Source organism: Perca flavescens, chromosome 14, assembly GCF_004354835.1.
Source record: "Perca flavescens isolate YP-PL-M2 chromosome 14, PFLA_1.0, whole genome shotgun sequence".
Classification (NCBI taxonomy): domain Eukaryota; kingdom Metazoa; phylum Chordata; class Actinopteri; order Perciformes; family Percidae; genus Perca; species Perca flavescens.
In genome coordinates this window covers 27,886,282-27,905,024 of record NC_041344.1, presented here as the reverse complement: position 1 = coordinate 27,905,024, position 18,743 = coordinate 27,886,282, and the positions used below count along the sequence as shown (strand labels likewise).

General features: G+C 41.0%; 1 protein-coding gene across 1 annotated transcript in view; it reads left to right on the top strand.

Annotated features, from left to right (window-relative positions):
* Nucleotides 1-1,201: 1,201 nt before the first annotated feature.
* Nucleotides 1,202-18,743, top strand: part of kcnk9 (potassium channel, subfamily K, member 9) — a 52,083-nt gene continuing 34,541 nt past the window's right edge. Inside the window, exon 1 of the mRNA XM_028598467.1 lies at nt 1,202-1,484. Coding sequence (XP_028454268.1) covers nt 1,202-1,484 — 283 coding nt within the window. The remainder of the gene's footprint in view (nt 1,485-18,743) is intronic.

Sequence of the window (18,743 nt, the reverse complement as noted above, 5' to 3'; positions counted from 1 at the left end):
AGACAGGAGGAGCAACGCCCACCGATTAGAGTCTGGAGTGTATATGGAGACATAAAATGTCGAGCCTTCAAAATACGAGCAGTTCGTGATGTATGGTTAACAGAGCCCCCCCCGTACGGCGAGGGAAAACACATGTAGTCTTTTTTTTTTTAGTCAGTTTAAACTGATCAGACTGTACTGGAGGGAAGGTTTGGATGTGCGCAACGGAGCATAAGTGCCACTGCGGGCACGGAGCGCGCTGTTGCCTGAATGTATTTTGCTTATTCGAGCTCTAAAGTATGTTCTGTCGTTCTTATCTTCTACACAGTCTAAAAAAAGACATAGTGGGGATGGAACCTGTTGTCGACGATGATTCGTTGTGCTTGGAATGTTTTTCTTTATTCATCTTAACAAGTGGTGAGTTGATCCAGGAATAAAGCAACTGCAAAGGGGAAATAATACTGTGAAAATGTTTGGTCCGCGCATTGTGTGAGTAACGTTTCCCAACTTGGTGTGTTCCTCTGCGATACTCTGTGACCCATCCGCTCTGATCCGCGACTCAGCACATTTGTGATGAGGATGTCAGCGGTTTGTGAGGACCATTTAAGAATTCCACAGAAACTGGATGTTTGGTTTTTTTTTGTATGTGGTGGATGGCTGCTAAAAATAGCCTGCATGCTGATGAGGTTACAATGAACAGGTTGGTGTTTAGCTGAAACTTAGAGACATGCGGAAAGATGCCCAGTTCTAGGACATTTTAATCAAAGACAGAGCGAGTGGAGCATCAAAGTAAAGAACCGATCACTTAATTGATTGGAAGAATTGATTCACGTCAGTATAGTGCACTTGAGGAACACAGAGACCAACAGGCGATCTGGGGAGCAGCTTGTTGATGGCACTGCGCACCGGGAGGACTTGGTTTGGGCAGGTCTTGCGCAGGGTCTTTCGGCTGCAGGGCTCCTGGTCCAGGCGATCGAGCAGTCTCTTGTGTCTCTCTGCCAACCAGGAGCAGGATTTGGGAGTGTGTCCCCGGGATCACTACAAGGCGGGGGGTTTCCACCGCTGCTCCGACTCCGGCGTGCACCGCGGCCACCGTCACCGGAGCGCACCTTTCTGCGCCTCCGCTTCAAGGCGCTGTCCACACGGCTTCCCCCAAGCTTGCTGCGCCTTCCCGGGGAATCCGAGGGGACATGAGCCCCTCGGTCGCCGGTTCCTGTTGGCCATGAAGCGGCAAAACGTGCGGACCTTGTCCCTGATCATTTGCACGTTCACATACCTGCTCGTCGGGGCCGCCGTCTTTGACGCCCTGGAGTCCGACTTCGAGATGCGGGAAAAGGAGCAGCTGGAAGCCGAGGAGAAGCGTCTCCAGGGGAAATATAACATCAGCGAGGATGATTACCGCAAACTGGAGAGCATCATCATGGAGGCAGAGCCCCACAGAGCCGGGGTGCAGTGGAAATTCGCAGGGTCGTTTTACTTTGCCATCACGGTCATAACCACCATAGGTAAGTATCAGTCTTTTTTTTTTTTTTTTTTTTTGGTGAGTTCCAGTCTCAGTGTCGGGGTATTATCACTGTTGCGCAACAGGACATCGTTTATTATGAGGACAGTTACATTGTCAAGTCAATAAAACAGCATGTAGGCAGACATTTGGCGAAAGCACATGTTGGTATTCATATTCAGAGCAGTCCCAAAGTATCCGACCTGATCACAAATACGTCTGTCGAGTCTTAAGATAGTTAAGATAGAAGTTTTTAAGCAACATGTTGCAGTGTAGTCACTCGCCGGTCCGAAAGGAGTTGTGGCCTATACTTGATGGAGCTTTGTGTCGCCACGGTCAAAAAACATGCGGCTATTTGGATTTATACTAAATAACACTGAAGGATGACGTAGCGCACTCAGTTGGGTGTTAAAACACACACATATGGGTTTCAGTCCGTTACAAATTCAACTTTGACGGCGCGTCACCAAGATGCTGCCTTGAAGTCTGACAGAATATAACGAGTTTAGGGGGCTAGAGATTGACTCTTAAAGCTAAAGGAGATGTGATGGAGGAGGCTTGGGGAACGGGACTGGCTGAGAGAAGCAGCAGCAGCGGGCAGCAGGGTGGTGCTGAAAGGACAGCTCCTCTGAGTTCAGAATCCGAATCAGAAAAAGGCTTAATTGCCACAGTGAGTTACACCTGTACGTGGAATCTGCCTCGGTGATTGGTGCATACATACATACACACACAAACAAACATATTACACAGGAATAAGAAATAAACAATAAATACAGAAAAAAAACATTATATACAAAACAGCAAATCTGACGCCACTTCTGCTCATCCCGCTTTACTTTAGACATTTAGACATTTGAATGTGTATTTCTTAGGTTTAGGGATTTACATTACTGTAGAGGTTTGCTGTTGGATTAAGAGCTTTATTTAAAAAAAGATGGGTAAACTATGAGGGCTGGTGATCATGAAAACTAAAAAAAACAACCTGCAAGTGCAAATCAATCCAGTTTCCATTAATGCATTAATTTCTTACGACCCCCCCGCACCCCCCACCCCCTTGAAAGGAGACATGATGTAATCAGTTTGACGCGACTTACGATGATGCATTTGCGTCATAAATATTTATTTCAAGCAGTGAGGAAGGGGTTCACAGAGTTTCTCTTGGTTTACGCTCCACATTAAAATCGCATTCCCTTTGTGCATTTTCATCACCATAATGCTGAATGAAGTTTTATCGAATCAAGTTGGAGCTAATTGAATTCATTCCAGTTTGCAATGACGATGTAAAAAAAAGAAGAGTTTTTTTCAACCCGCTGAGTTTAGATGAAGCGGCAGGACATTTAAAAATGAACTTTCCCTTCCCAGGGGCGGGGCTAGAAGGGGAGCGTGGGGTGGAACTCCGGAATATGATTGCGCCCCCCCCCCCCCAAATCCATTGGATCAGAGTACTGTCACTTGGCTGCCTGTTCTGCCAATCTTCCCAGCCCTTGTCACATGACCAATTAATGTTTCCATGATGACTATCCAAAATTCTAATACCATGGAACCAGCCGTGGAATAGTTTTTTTTTTTTTTTTTTTTATATATATATATAAAAGTTAAAGAAAGTTAAGAAATTAATGTGATGATTTATTTTGCAGAATTAGATTGTGTTGTTCTATCCAATATTTCCTATATTTCTAGGCTGTATTCTGATAAAATGCGCGGCGCGCCGGTACCCCCATCTCGGATTATTGGTCCCCTCTGTGCCACCCCAATTAAAAAAAATGTTGGAATCACCCCTGCACAGGTCACAGAGAAGCCCTTTCTCCGTTATTGGAGTCAGATAGTGTTGTTCCAGAGGAGGACTTGTATCTGGAGGAAAGCACTGTGCCAGGCCTGCCTGTCCTCCAGTTTTTCTAGGCTACACTTAAAAGGACCGCCTGCGCCGAGCAGTGAAGATGGCTCCTGCACACTGTTGTTTCTAGGCTACAGCGACGAGAGCTATTGTAATATTCATATCCTGTGAAGTGGTTACATTCACTGCAGCGGGCTGCGTCTCTCTCTCTCTTCTGAAGGAAACGGGACGCTTTTATGCATTGTCATACTCTTACCATCGTATGAGCAGTTCAAGAACAGTCAGACCTTTTCCTGCTAAATGTTCAGGAGTGAACCTTGTTTACTTGTGAATAGGAAGGGAAAGTAAAAGTACTAATACCACACTGTAAACATACTTTGTTACAATTAAAAGTCCTGCATTGAAAATGTTACTTAAGTAAAAGTATGTAAGTATCATCAGGATAATGTACTTAAAAGTAAAAGAACTCAACGCAGAAAGATCGTTTTTGAAACTGGAAACGATCCAAAAGTGTTTAATGGTGGTGTGAAAGAAAAAGGGAAAAGAGTATTACTCACCTGACACATAATGGTAACACACATAAATAGCTAAGCAATTTATTGCATATTATTTGATATTTATATCAGATAGACTTGTGGGCCGTTATATTGTTGGGTAGTTTAATTTATAATAAAACATCAGATTTGATAATCTACCTGTGTTTTGTGTGCAAAACTCTTAATGTGCAAAGTAACGAGTAACTAAAACCGTCAGATGAATGTAGTGGAGTAAAAAGTACAATATTTCTCTCTGAAATGTAGAGGAGTAGAAGTAGAAAGTGGGCAGGAAAAAGATTCAAGTAATATACAAGTACCTCAAATTTGTACTGTTACATTCCAGCACTGGAAGGGAAGTACGGTTGTTTGGATTAAAGTTAAGTTAAACAGAACAGGGTTTGTTTCATGACAGTAGGTGCATTAATTTGGTTGTAGCAGAATGCAACAAATAAAAGAAATAGGAAACAGCTCTGGCGGAACAAGTGATTTTTCTTGCTGATTGCGAAATCCAAATTACAATGTTGTGAAAATTAGTGCGAGTTAATGTTTAAAGTGGAAATGTGTCATGGTTATACGAGCATATTGTGTTATAATCTTACTAAATCTGCCGTCTTAATGAATTCAGGCAAATTGTAATTATAAACTCACAAAATGAGTTTCTGAGGGGGCTGTTTTACACGTTTGCAGAGTTGTGAATCATGTAAAACAACAGAAGAATGCATTCCCCTGCATTGAACGTCCGTTTTATTTGCCATTTTACATATTGTCATATGGATCAGAATGAGAAAACACTGTTAGTATTGCAATATCCTTCACTGCTGATCAAGAAAACTACTACTATTCTACATTGTCATGGGTTTTTTAGATTATAAACTCTATGGAAAGACCATAAACCAACAATTAAACGATCCTAACATACTGGCAGTGTCTCCAAAGCCTGATATATATTATTCCTTCATTATTGTTTTCTCAGAAACTATTTAAAATGTCAGCGGCCCACACACTGGCTGTTCATTACAACAAACATTGTAGTTTATTTTTGACTAAATCCTACATAATATGCTCTATTGCTGCTGTAAATCTAACTATAGAGCATGAAATGTGTATCAGTCTGCAGCAGAAAATAGTCTCCAATAAATGCACAATTTCCCCCTGTTTGAGTAACTTTTGCTAAAAACTACAACTGTTTTAGGATATCATTTAGCATTTTTTGGAAAATGAAACTATACATCCGTGACACATTTTTAAAGATTTTAAGGATTTTCTTCAGTATAGGGACCAATGGGCTTGAGGCTGTGGGAAAAACATAGGGTGGGGAAGTTGGAAAGTATTGAGAGACGGCCTAACACATTGTAGGTTTAAGACTTTTCATGGGATTTGTTGACAGTAACAAAAGAACAGCATGTCGCCAGGCTAATCCTTTAACCACATCGCCTAGCTCTAGTGTGAGTCCTACTGTACGGCATGGTCAACACTGCATATCGGAGAAAAGGCCAGCAGGATGTCTGAACGAGAGGTAGCTTTCTATAGAGCTCAAGGACGTCTTTACATCCTAGAGTCAAGAATGGACAAAATGGGCAAAGGCACCACACTGTAAAAAAGGATTTGATCAATACGTTATAGTAAGTTCTTTCTATAGTTTACATCCACTTAACATAATGAGTTGTGAAATTTCAACTTCATTTCATGAGTTATCACTATTTCAACTCAGGTTTTTAAGCCAGTTCAGTGAAATGTAAATTTCAATGTGTCAGCTTGACACTGAGTTGGAATCAGGCCCCCAGGAAGTGTGGCGGGCTTTGAAGCAAATTGAACACAGCGGCCAAACGGTGGAGTTGCACCTCCCGGCCCGTCACGTGATACCCTCTGGCCCAAAAAGACTTTTCCTATAATAGACTTACATGGCGAAAGAGACGTCTGTAAATCAGTGGATACATTTCTTTGAGCGTCACAATCCCGGCGAAATGACTCCTTTCACTATCAGAATTTGATCCATTCGGTCTGATGACATTTTGGAAAGTCTAGATGAGCCTCACAATTTAATCATTTATTCCCCATTCAAGTTAGCGCGCTAAACAGGAAGTAGCCGGCGGAGTTCTCTAGCTCGCTTGACTATGGGCCGCACAATATGGAAGTAGTGCCGATCATCCGGGTAATTTGACGGCTTCATGCGCCACTGAGCAACCCTCATAGGAATGAACGGGGCTCTGCCTCAAATGCTGTGTCCAGGTCTTACATTTTTTTTTTAAATGTCAAATCACAACAGGAGTTATCTCAGGACACTTTACAGAGTAGGTCTAGACCACACTCTATAATTTACAAAGTTTCAACAATTTCAATTTCCCACGAGTGAGCATTTGGTGCGACAGTGGCGATGGAAAAATGTCCTTTTAAAGGCAGAAACCTCGGACAGACCCAGGCTCTAGGCAGACTGATCTCAAGAAGTGGTGTATGTATGACACGCCAATTCGTATGCCATTTTGGCGGGTTATCAAGACGCGTTATCGCTTTGTAGTGTGTTAATCAACGCCGTTCGGCCTCCATTGACTTACATTACCTAGCGAGGTTGGTTGGGGTGGTGGATGGGTCAAACAACACAGGACTTTCACCCAGGAGACCGGGGATTGTGTCCCACGTGTCACGTTTCCTAAACCCAACCGTGGCGTCGTTGTGCCGCGTCCCGTTATTGTTTTCCTAAACCCAACCATCCTGTTCTCCTTCTCCTGAACCCAACCCGTTCGCCGTGATTGCTAATTCCTCGAGCCGTCTTTCCTGCTCTGTCTCTGTGTCGCTCTTACATTGTTGCCCCTGGCAACCGATAGCGTAGGATCCCAAATGGTGGGCGGGCTCAGACACCTCCCAAATCGTCACGTGACAGCAAGCTACCGTGACATATGTCCTGGCGTAGACATACACACGGATAACTCAAAATGCAACGTGCTGTATCCTACGTAGACATGCACAAGGATAGCTCAAATTGCGTACAGGTAACACGCCACTAGGCCTTAGAAAGTGGCGTGTATGTTTACACAAAGTCATGATGTCACATTGCTCTAGGTGGGCGGCCATCTGCCGCTGCTGATTGGGACACAAAGGCTCTGATACAGATAAACATCCATGGTTGGAATATGGTAACCGGACCTCTCCGAAAGATACCATGACCCCTGGTGTGGCGGCAATATTTATGCGCGGTGCAAAAAGTCCTGGAGATGTTGTCTTGATCGGATTTAGAGGGAACAGCACACAGTCATCTGCTCCAATTCTCGCTGGTCTGTTCTCTCGGTGATATTACTGTAGGTTTAGGAGAGATGGAATTTTCTGGATGCCTCAGAGCATGAAGTTAAGCAATCACAGGAAAGTATCTTGATGTCAGTTTGATATCTTTTTTTTTTGTGATTTGCCTGACCACCCAGACTTCATAAGGCAGGCCAATTTCATGTGGCCGTCCAAGCAGGTTAAATCCAAGGCCAAGACTTATTTGCAGGTAGTATTTGACCCAGCCATCCATGTCTTTAGGCAGTGGAGCTTTGATTCACTCATTCATTCACTCAATGATTGGAAGGCCGTACTCAAATATACTGTTCAGTTGAGATTCATCACCTCGTACTCTCACCTGTTATTGGCTTTTGAGGGACAACAGGATTGCAACAGGATTTATTCGTTTGCACTCCATAAATAGCTTTTCTAAATAATTATAAGTGAAAGAATTGAAAGTAACTTTGTGCAAAATAAAACTCTGCTGCAAAGATAAGGAAAACAATTTGGACTGTGTCAACTGTGAGCTGTTTGAGGAAACTAATTAAATGCAGTGTCGTCATGTGGGACAGTAGAAACGGTGCAAAGATATCTATTAAGATATGTGGCGCTCCACGAGAGCGCGCTCACTACCGGATGTGTACATTTACAGCAGAATAAATCACAAGAAAGACCAAATACCCCAGGAGAAATGTAAGAATACAGCTCACCACCACAGAAAGCAATACACATAGATTATCTGTTCACTACAGAACATTTTTAGAATGTGATCACATTTTAAAGGAAAGAAAAATAACAATGTAAAAAAATATGCAGAAGTGCATGAGGACAGTCCATCGAATTACATTTCAGGAGTGATTTAAAGGCTGATATCAACTCTGCCAGACCAATCTCTTCAGGGCCATTTTACTTTTGTCAACTAAAGTCTCAAGAGCTGCAACGCGAGTAGTGTTGTAAAAATCCTTGTTTAAGTAGTAGTAAGTAGTAGTATGTAATAGCAAAAATAGTAGTAGGTATTTGAAACCTTGATAGTAATAGTAGAAGCAGCATTAGTAGTAGAAAGTGTGGCAGTTTTAGCAGCAGCATTTGTAGTTGTAGTAGTAGTAGTAGTAGTCAGGGCTTATTTGATCATGAGGTAACATGGCTAGCAGATTTGTAAAGTTGCCAAACGTTTGTTTGTTTTTTTCCTAACTGACTTTACTTTACCGGGGTATCGCTGTGTGTATTTTGTCCATATCAAATCCCTGTCAATTTCATTTCATTTATTATACAGGAAAATTTAAAAGCAACAATTAAGTTACAATATAAACGGGCCTGACTCAGTTTAAAAACTGGTTTCCAGCAGGTTCCTGTTCTGCAGCAACATAGAACACTGAACACAATTTCGGCACATGGGGAACAAAAACATTTTTACAGGACAATATCATGGACTAGACAGATACAAACAAATAAAACATTAAAATACGGACAAACAAGACTAGATGAATACATTGGTCCCCAAAACATTGCAGTTAGTCAGTGCCGTAAACACTGTCATTCCCCGAAAGAACCAAGCAGGACTGCCTTGTTGCACGATCCAAATTTTCGACAGAACTTGCCATTGTCAGCGTGTAGCTTGCTAGCTTGAGGTTTGTTCTTTGCCGTAGCGAACGGCAACACACAGAGAGTGGAAGGGGAGGGACACCGGCGTCTGATGTCAGGCAATTATCCTGGGAATGTACTTCCGTTGATCCAGACTATAGTAGTAGTAGCAGCAGCAGCTGTAGTAATAATAGCAGTAGCAGTATTAATCATAGTAGTAGCAGCGTTTGTGCTAAAAGTAGTAGCAGTAGCAGCAGTATATAGAGAGAGACTGACCACCATACATAAACTGTATATTTTCAAATAATAATCCAAAAAATGTAATTGTGTGATAGTTTTCACATTTATATTTGAGACCTACATGTTATGCAACCAACAACATTGCAACAAAATTCATTAATCACTAACATAACATGTGCTGCATAATTATAATACTCCAAACATCATATATAGTCAAACCATGTGTTCTTTTTCAGCCTTTTACACAAAGTTAGCAATCCTAACCGAATCAAAATGGAAAATAAATCCCATTTTCAATCATTTGATATTTCAGGGTTTGATTAAGTCATTTCATGGAGAATTGCAACTCTTAAATTATCATAGTATTTACAGCACAAAAGAAACAGATGGGACTCACTTTCCACTTCAGTGTACACAACCGGTTTTCCTCCTGAATATTTTGGGTTAGGAATAGGTACTTGAGGTATACCACATACCAGCCTCTTTAAAGACTGAGTGATGCTCAGGCAGCAGGAAAATATGTACACATTTCATGTATTTTAATTTAATTTCATTTCAAACCTTTATTTAAAACTCGGGGCCATTGAGGGACAAACTCATTTTCAATGGGGTTGAGTGCACAGCAGCAAATTACATTATAATAATAATTACAATACCATTTAAATTACAACAAATAAAAAGTGTGTTAATGTAGTGCAGACAGATACAGTATAATCCCGAGGACAGTACAAATGTTGTAATAGATGTTATAGCAGCAGTGGTAGTAATAGCAGTTGTAGTAGTAGCAGCAGTAGTAGTCTAAATTATGGTCATAATAGTAATAGCTGCAGTATTAAAAATGTGCAATCTTACGTTAAGCCTGCACTTTAAAGTGAGGATCTGAGGCTACACATTTACTAAAAAAAGCTGTAATCAATAGCTGGAGGCTTCACATGTTCAGTTTAAGGGAACCTCTGGTAGTAATCCAGGATCAGATCGTCATTCTCATCATGCCTCCATAAACTGCTCAAAAAAACAGAAAAAGAAAAAAGAAAGGCTGGAGGTCTGAAACTGGAGCCCAGCTGTGATACTGTTAGCACATTTCAGACCAGCTGTCTTGAGGGGCCCATCTCATGATGAGGCTTTAAGCACCCTCCCCTCTTTCCAGATTGACCCTGCAAGTTGACTATATTTATTCCTGTGACTAATTGCACCCATTGCGACACTTAGTGATGACAGCATGTGGTGAGCGCAAGGCGTTCTCAGCCAAACTCTGCTCAGAGGGAGAAAAGCAACCGCAGTTCAGCGCCTATATATACCTACCTTTCTCCCATTGGTAACCATTGTGTTGTCCTCGTGTCAAATTTGCCCCGTTTTCAAAGTTTTTTTTAATATCAGAAATATGGGTTTCTTTTAACCAAATTGCCCAAAAATAACATGGATGCATGCATGTACGTTGTATGGAACCCATACAACATTCTTTGCAAATGAAATGGTTTTAAAACAGTCTCCTGACTAAATTTTGACATAAACTGTGATTATCCATCAACATCCTCTGATCCTAACTATGAGTCAAGATATTTCATAATTTCAGTTTTTTTTAAACTAAAAAATTAGGTATAATGTTATTTAAATTAGGTTTATTGACCATCAATTAAAAAAGAAAGCATTAAAAAAGGGGAAAAAAACACCCAAAAAAAGTTGATTTTCCATTTTGACCCGGAAGTTCATGGTCGATGGGAGGACAACACAAGTTAAGGTGCTCATGTTGCCGGGAGACTACAGTTTAAAAGGTAAAAGCCAGCGCTGTTACATGTCTGGAAATATCAACATGTGTGGGTGGATGGGTACGACTGAAATTGTGATTTTTGAAGACTGAGACCAGTGATGCTTTTGAACAATAACTCAAATTATACCAAAGCTCGTGCCTGTAAATATGTAAAATACTACAAGAATCCAGTGTTTCCTTTTCGACTTGCTAGAGTGAAAGAGCGTCTGAAACATCATAGAGACCATTAGCAAAACACCTTCCTAAAGCCCAGACTAGTGAAGCTTAATCAGGGTCAGCAGCACTTCAAGACCATTGAATTGCAGACAAAACCATAATTGCTTTTTAATTAAAACTATATTTGCTACAATCAACAATTACATAAAAAATGTGTTTGGTAGAAAATGAATTGCACATCTCTGTGGTGGTTGGCACATTCATTGTTGATCAATGTCCAAACTGACCAATATGTCATTTTTAATAAAAGTCCAAAATATCCCCAGTATCGTTGCAAAAATGATGACGTAGAGAACAAAAACAAAGCGGGCTAAAATGCCAAAAGCTCTTTGTATGGCTGAGGGCAGCTGCAGAGTTGGATGCTAATCATCTGTGGATTTGCCACTATGAGTGACCCTTTCAGATTACACCTAGTGATCTGATCCTACCCTGGAAATCCAGAGTTCTCGCGAGAGCACAATTTGAATTTGCTCAGCGAGTCACTCTGGCATTCAGTAATGATGCTCAATAACTACGCCCTTGTAGTCGAGCTGCACCAATCACATCGGTGTATCTGTCGTATCCGTAACAGATGACGACAGTGCTGCGACGTCGAAGTCATTACTAATCGGATGAACACCAGTTGTTTGAAACGGCTTTGAATGAATGAACGAGTTAGACTTGGCTTTTTATCTAAAAGAGGAACAGAAGACGGCGCTCAAATCGTTCCTTTGCAAGAAGGACATTTTTGCTGTTTTGCCGACCGGATACGGCAAGAGTTTAACTACCAGTTAGCTCCGCTGGTAGCTAAGAGTTTAATCTACCAGTTAGCTCTGCTGGTAGCTAAGAGTTTAATCTACCAGTTAGCTCCGCTGGTAGCTAAGAGTTTCATCTACCAGTTAGCTCCGCTGGTAGCTAAGAGTTTCATCTACCAGTTAGCTCTGCTGGTAGCTAAGAGTTTAATCTACCAGTTAGCTCCGCTGGTAGCTAAGAGTTTCATCTACCAGTTAGCTCCGCTGGTAGCTAAGAGTTTCATCTACCAGTTAGCTCTGCTGGTAGCTAAGAGTTTAATCTACCAGTTAGCTCCGCTGGTAGCTAAGAGTTTCATCTACCAGTTAGCTCCGCTGGTAGCTAAGAGTTTAATCTACCAGTTAGCTCCGCTGGTAGCTAAGAGTTTCATCTACCAGTTAGCTCTGCTGGTAGCTAAGAGTTTAATCTACCAGTTAGCTCCGCTGGTAGCTACGAGTTTCATCTACCAGTTAGCTCCGTTGGTAGCTAAGAGTTTCATCTACCAGTTAGCTCCGTTGGTAGCTAAGAGTTTCATCTACCCGTTAGCTCCGTTGGTAGCTAAGAGTTTCATCTACCCGTTAGCTCCGTTGGTAGCTAAGAGTTTCATCTACCAGTTAGCTCCGCTGGTAGCTAAGAGTTTCATCTACCAGTTAGCTCCGCTGGTAGCTAAGAGTTTAATCTACCAGTTAGCTCCGTTGGTAGCTAAGCGTGTGGGGTTTAGCGAAAACCCACTGGTGGTTGTGGTCTCGCCGTTGATCGCCCTTATGGAGGACCAGGTGAAAGAGGCGTCGCTCTGGATAGGTCACCCCGTGTATTGCTGTGATTGGTCGTAGTGTTATCCAATTGCGTGCAGGGAGATTTTCAAATGCATGCCTGGTGCCGCCCCTCGAGTTGGGCCATTTTCATTATTCATTGCCAGACCCTTAATCTTTCGGATTTGGGTTTTGGATTTCCAGGCTAAATCTGATCCATCGTTGACATAAAAATATTGATTAGTTCAGCTTGAATGTAACACACCGTAACATAGGCCTATCACTTCTGACACTTTACATTCATGCTAAATAAATGTTACTGCCAACAAAGAAACCAGAACTTACTAGAGGAAATCCGAGATAAATGTTCCAAATGTCAAGGTAGCTCTAACTTCATGAGTAGTGCATGATTATTTCCACAATAGCTGAGTCAAATGCTTTCATGTTGTAGTGCTAAAAAAGTGGCTACCACCATCCTCGTAGATAAATTCATTACCCGTCCTTTTTAATGAGAGCGCTTTGTGAAGATGAGTCAGATGCCGTGTTTTGGTTGGACCTATTGTGCCAGTCACAGTTTCCATTACGCTGCACAGCAAGTGTCCCTTCCAGATTTTTTGGACACATCCACTTCAGAGGGCATTATGAATCAACCCATTCAAAAAAGCCATTATGAAGCTATTTATAAATAACCGAGCGATAGGAACAAAAGGTATGTTAACTATGACAATTACAAGTATAGATCTGTAAATTATTCTTTCATACACTTTTTTTTTTCTATTTGTAGTTAAAAATGTATCATACTGATTTAGAATTATCTGGATTTAAAAGTCTCTTTTGAGTTTGTTCTTAAGTTTGGATTTTAATATTTGTTTAGAATTTTTGTTATTCCTTTTTGCAGTAAAAAAACATCATGTTCTGATTGTTTTCCGAAACATATAGTTATTATCTTGCATTTGACGATGAATTTTATTCATGTATTCTACAAAATAAATCGATGTTAGGTGTTCCACTTCATGTGGTTATAACAAAAGTGGTCCCACAGCACAGGAAAGCATTTTACATATGATTAGATATAGGAAACATATTGGACTAAAGGAAATTATATAGTGCCTATAGGGTTTATGGGATTGAAATGTTTTCAAGGGTCAATTTGCATACAATAGGCGTGCTCTGTGATTTGTCTGATACTCCACACGGCGCCACAGGCTGCTAAAAGCTACACTTTGCTTCCACTCGGCTGTCATCCTCAGGATGATAATACACACTGTTATCTTGATAGGGATTGTTTGGTGGAGCCCTGCAGATGTGAAGCACGTAGACAGTGATTACTGTGTGTTTGTGTGTGTGTGTGTGTGTGTGTGTGTGTGTGGGTATAGCGGAACACACAGATTGTCCATCTGCGTTACATGTTGACAAGGACTGATTGGAGAGCTGGATTTCCTAATTCCCAAAGAGAACCTGTTGATGGATCTCCAGCTGTGTTTGGTGCTTTCATTCGAACATCAAAAAGCATAACCGGGGGCAGAGATAGACGTTGTAAACATTCAGACATTGGCAGATATATGCACTATTTTTTAAAGCCATTTGAGATAACAGAATGCCTGAACATCTGTACATCATTTGAGAAAAACACGATTGTTGTCGAGGAAAACAATCATCCTGTCAAGCCGGTATCCTATTTTGTATCTAATTGTTCAACTGTCTTCATCATTCTGAAACCAGTACACAACTAAAGTTGAGGATTTTCACCCCTGCCACCTAAAGACAAAGACAAAAATTGTCTGATGTTATTATTTTTTAAGTTGCATAACATAGGTAGGGTAGGAATTTGGCATAAACAGCATGACTGGTCTTGAAACTTACTTTAGTAGAGGTCACAGAATGTATGGCGATAGTAATTAAAAAATTTCCCCGGCATTGATTTTCCGGTCCAGTCAGAGATTGAGCAAAAAATGACCATGGGTCCACCATGGTACCCAGGGCCCTTATGTGAGGAGGGCCAAAAAAGATGCTAGAATGAATAGCTGTGGATGCGGGGAGGGGCCCATAGAGAATGCCTTTCTACAGGGCCCAGAGTTTTGAAAATAACTGAAAGTTGCAGTTATTTTAAAAACCTAAAAGATTCTGGGCTGAAGCCCCAGAAGCCGCCCCTGAGCACAACCGCTAGGAGGGTCAATAAGCCTGCTAACTCATCTGCATTTTCTTGATGACATATGGGCTGTAATACCTCAGGCTTCTCATTACTTAGAATGGATTATGGAAATCTCCAATACATCAAGGACACAGGATTTCATGACTTCGTTTTTCGAGCAGCAGTCAATAAAATGATTGAGCATATTTTAAAACGATGATTTTCTCATTCATTCACCAAGTTTCATAACAGGTGCATATACAAGGATTAATGGCATATGTCATGTCTGTTGTGGCGTTTTGTCTTATGGGAGAGGAAATCTTCAGAATAAAGGGACAGTTTGTAAATGTCATTAAGGTCTTCACAGATTTAACTAAGAAAAACAAATTGATCACATTTCATAGAAAGCACTCACGTCATCATATGCATGGCAAGAAAACATAAATTCAGTTTACCTTTTTTTAAATCACACAGCAACGTGTTCTGCTGACATCAAATCTTCTTTAGTCTTATTTTCAAGATGCGTTCGGCTTCAAGGCATTTATGACAAAACATGGTTATTCTTCATGTTTTGTCATAGTTCACCAATATTACAAAAGAAATCCACCTACCTCCAGTGGCTGGAGCAATGCAGATAACTTTGAGATTATATTTCTCTGAGATTTAAGCGTCCGCCCCAATACAGTGGCAGTTTTTTTGTGGTGCTCACAGCAATAAAAACTTAATAAATGATAAAATAAAAAAGGATAACACCAATATATCTGTCCCCATTACTCTGGATAATCCACAGAACATGTTTACAACTTATTTTATTGGAACATATGTTTATCAAAGAAAGTCCTAGTGAATAAAAAGTTAGATAAGCAGCACATTGTTTTTGGAAAGACATATTCAATTTCAACAATCAAATTTGGCAATAAACACTCCATCCACCATTATCTTTTTGGGGTGGAAGCCCAACTTTCAGAGGTTGTTGATGAAAACCGAAGTATCTACATTGCTACATACTACAAGATAAAGTGAGCTTTTGTGATTTGAATCTGTCTAACAAGAAAATAACCATATTTTAGCTTTTAAGCTGTGATAGCAACATGGATCTAGGCACGGCAACGTCTGTCTATGCACCACTTTGATCCAGGCTGAAATATCGCAGCTACTATCACAGACTGAGATGACAGATGTTACTGCTCCCCAGAGGATGTATCCTAATGATGTTTGTGATTCCTTGACTTTTCCTTCCTCCAGTGCCACCCTTAGATTGATATTTTAAAGGTCCCGTATTATAAAAAGTGAAATTTCCATTTCTTTCCGGTTGAGGTGCTATATAAATACTGTGAAAGTATCGCTTAATCCAAGAGAAATGCACACTTTCGGGTTGGGGGGGCTTAAAGAGACAGGTGCTAAAACTGAGCGTTTCAGACAGAGGGTGAATACAGGTATATTCAGACAGACATAATAAGGAAAATAATGTTTTTTTTTAACATTAAAGCATGTAAACAAGTTAGAGTAGAAAGACAAAGTAGAAACACAAAATACAAGTATGAACTTGAAAATAAGCATAATATGGGACCTTTAATGTTTTTAATGAAATACCTTGACAAGTATGAAAAGATCTCCATGAAATACAGTACACATATGATGTAAATGATTTTCTGTAGTAGTAGGTTACTAATGCTCATTCCGAAAGTAAGAAATAACATAACTGGGCCACAAAAACACCTACAGGTCACTTCATTTACAAGTTTGCTCGTGAGATCCCATCCATGTCCCCACATACTAAGACATTTGATGTGAAATCCGGAAATTCCGGCAGATATCACTCTTTTTGGCTGGATGTCCGTCACCTTCCGCTTTCTTTGTGTTGTAATTTTAAACTCCGGTGGATTTCTGAGGATTATGGTTAACTGTTCCTCAGATCTCTGCAGGGTAAATCCAGACAGCTAGCTAAACTATCTGTCCAATCTGAGTTTTCTGTTGCACGACTAAAACAACTTTTGAACGTACACATGTTCCACCAAAACAAGTTCTTTCCCGAGGCTATTTTGCAGAGGCACCGTGACTCTGTCCGGCGCTTAGCGCCACCCAAGACAATTGTAATTGGTTTACAATTGTCCTCCTGTTTTTTTTTTTTTTTTTTTTACCTCTTATGAGTTTCTCCTAATGTCAGCAATTGATTCTTAATCAGTACGTTTTTCTCCCATCCCAGAATTCTGTGTGGACTAGCCAGACCCTCTTTTGCGGCACGGTGGAGGGAGGTCTGGCAATGCGAAACTATGTAATGCTCTAAGAACATTGTTTTCTTTACTTCACTTGAAATGAATTTGAAATGTCAAGTTCATGTTAATTTATTCAACCAATTATAATCTCCGAGTGATCGATTATTATGAATTGTGAATGTGCTGCAGTATTAAGTGGCTCTCGTTTGTTCTCACCAGTGTTTGCCTCTAGAATTTTAAATCATGGTGTTTTGAACTTTTTCGTACAGTTTGATTTAGTACTTGTAATGAAGGAACAGTGATTAAAACAAAAACCCATAAAGATTCTTGTGTTTTTATCCCCTTAACGCTGGTGTAACTTTACCTGGATGTATCCAAGATCACTGATTAATGAAGTGTTGCTGAAGTGTTTAGTGGCTTTATTCCCTTGAGATTCTATATCCATCTGAGCAATTTGTGAGATCAAATCTGTGCTGTGAATCAACACCTTGCTGCTTGGCAGCCAGCTGTAATGCTTTCATTATGCTGGATGAATTTGTAACTCGCCTTCCTTCTCGAAACAAGAAAGTTGTTGCTGTCATACCGCTGCTTATTGAAAAACCATTTGAAGCGTTCACCCTAGTTGCGCTTTGTAACCAGTAGATTATTTTCACTTTGCTAAAGTTTCCTATTGGGAGCTTGATGGCGGTCTCCACACAGATCGATGGGAATGTGTTCCTGTGGTGCTGATGCTCTCTGTGGGAGTCGGTGGCTCTGGAGCCAGCTGGTCTGTTTTCACTGCTCAGAGGCTTAACTGTGCACACATGGTCCCTCGGTACAACACAGTTTGTGCCTGCGGCTTCATTCTAAAAACATGGACATGCGATATTATTACTCTGAAAGAGAGATATAAAATACTCTAGTATGTCCAACTATCTCTTTCCATTTTACACACCAAAATCTATTCGTTGTGAGTACTACTCAGCCTGTGAAGATAGTTGTATATAATGTCGTCTTTGGCTCTGAATGGAGCCTTTCAAAGTCTGAGAAAATAACTGTAATGATGTCATCAGAGTAGAGATCTTCAAGGTTCCACCCGAACCCTAGGATCCGAGACCCGACCCGGGACCCGTGCGGGTTCAGATCCACGGTTTATACAGTTAATCGGGTCCAGATTGGGTCCTGTTCTATTACCGTGGGTCCTAGGTCTGTTTAACATTATGTGTAATACCCGAGGGGATCCGAGAAGACCCGGCCGTGATCAGACAGCGCTGATGATGACGAGTCAGAGAGAACAGGTCAGAGTTGGAGAGCACAGATGATAGCAAGGTATCAATGCTAGCGTAAGCAGCTGTGGCAACGAGCAATTGTTATTAAAGTTCAAAAGGGCAAAGGGCAAACAGTCAAAGTTAGCTTTATTATGCTAGATGCAACAAAAATGCAAAGCGGATTCTAAACGAGTCGTGTTTGTCATGATGCGTCACCGTGACAGCCTTTAAGCTGAAATAACGAGTGGATCAGCCATGCTGTTTCAATCAGCAAGAGAGGAATAACAGAAAACCTGGTTAGGTTTTACCAACTTTCTTGGCGAGGAGGATGGGTTATATGTGTCACAGCCAGGCACATGGGAGAAGGCTACTAACGTAACATGAAGTAAGACACATAGGGCGTTTCCCAATATGTGTTCTTCTATTGACTTGTGTTCTTGTGTCCCTGTGAAACGTCATCTCGTGTTGCCAAAGTACTGTCCCAAAACACAAGTTCACATTTTGCCAAGAACAGTTCCCGGATGTATTCTTGACACGCCCATTTACCGAGGATACATCGGTTGGTAACTTGTATGAACTTCGCAGCACCTGTATCCCAACATTCATTTTGGCATTCAATGATGGTTGGATGCTCGGCGCTTGGACAGTCACACTCGGAGATTCCGCTGTAAGACAGAGGTCTTTTAGACCGGTCCCGTAAGTAAGAGGCTTTTATTTCG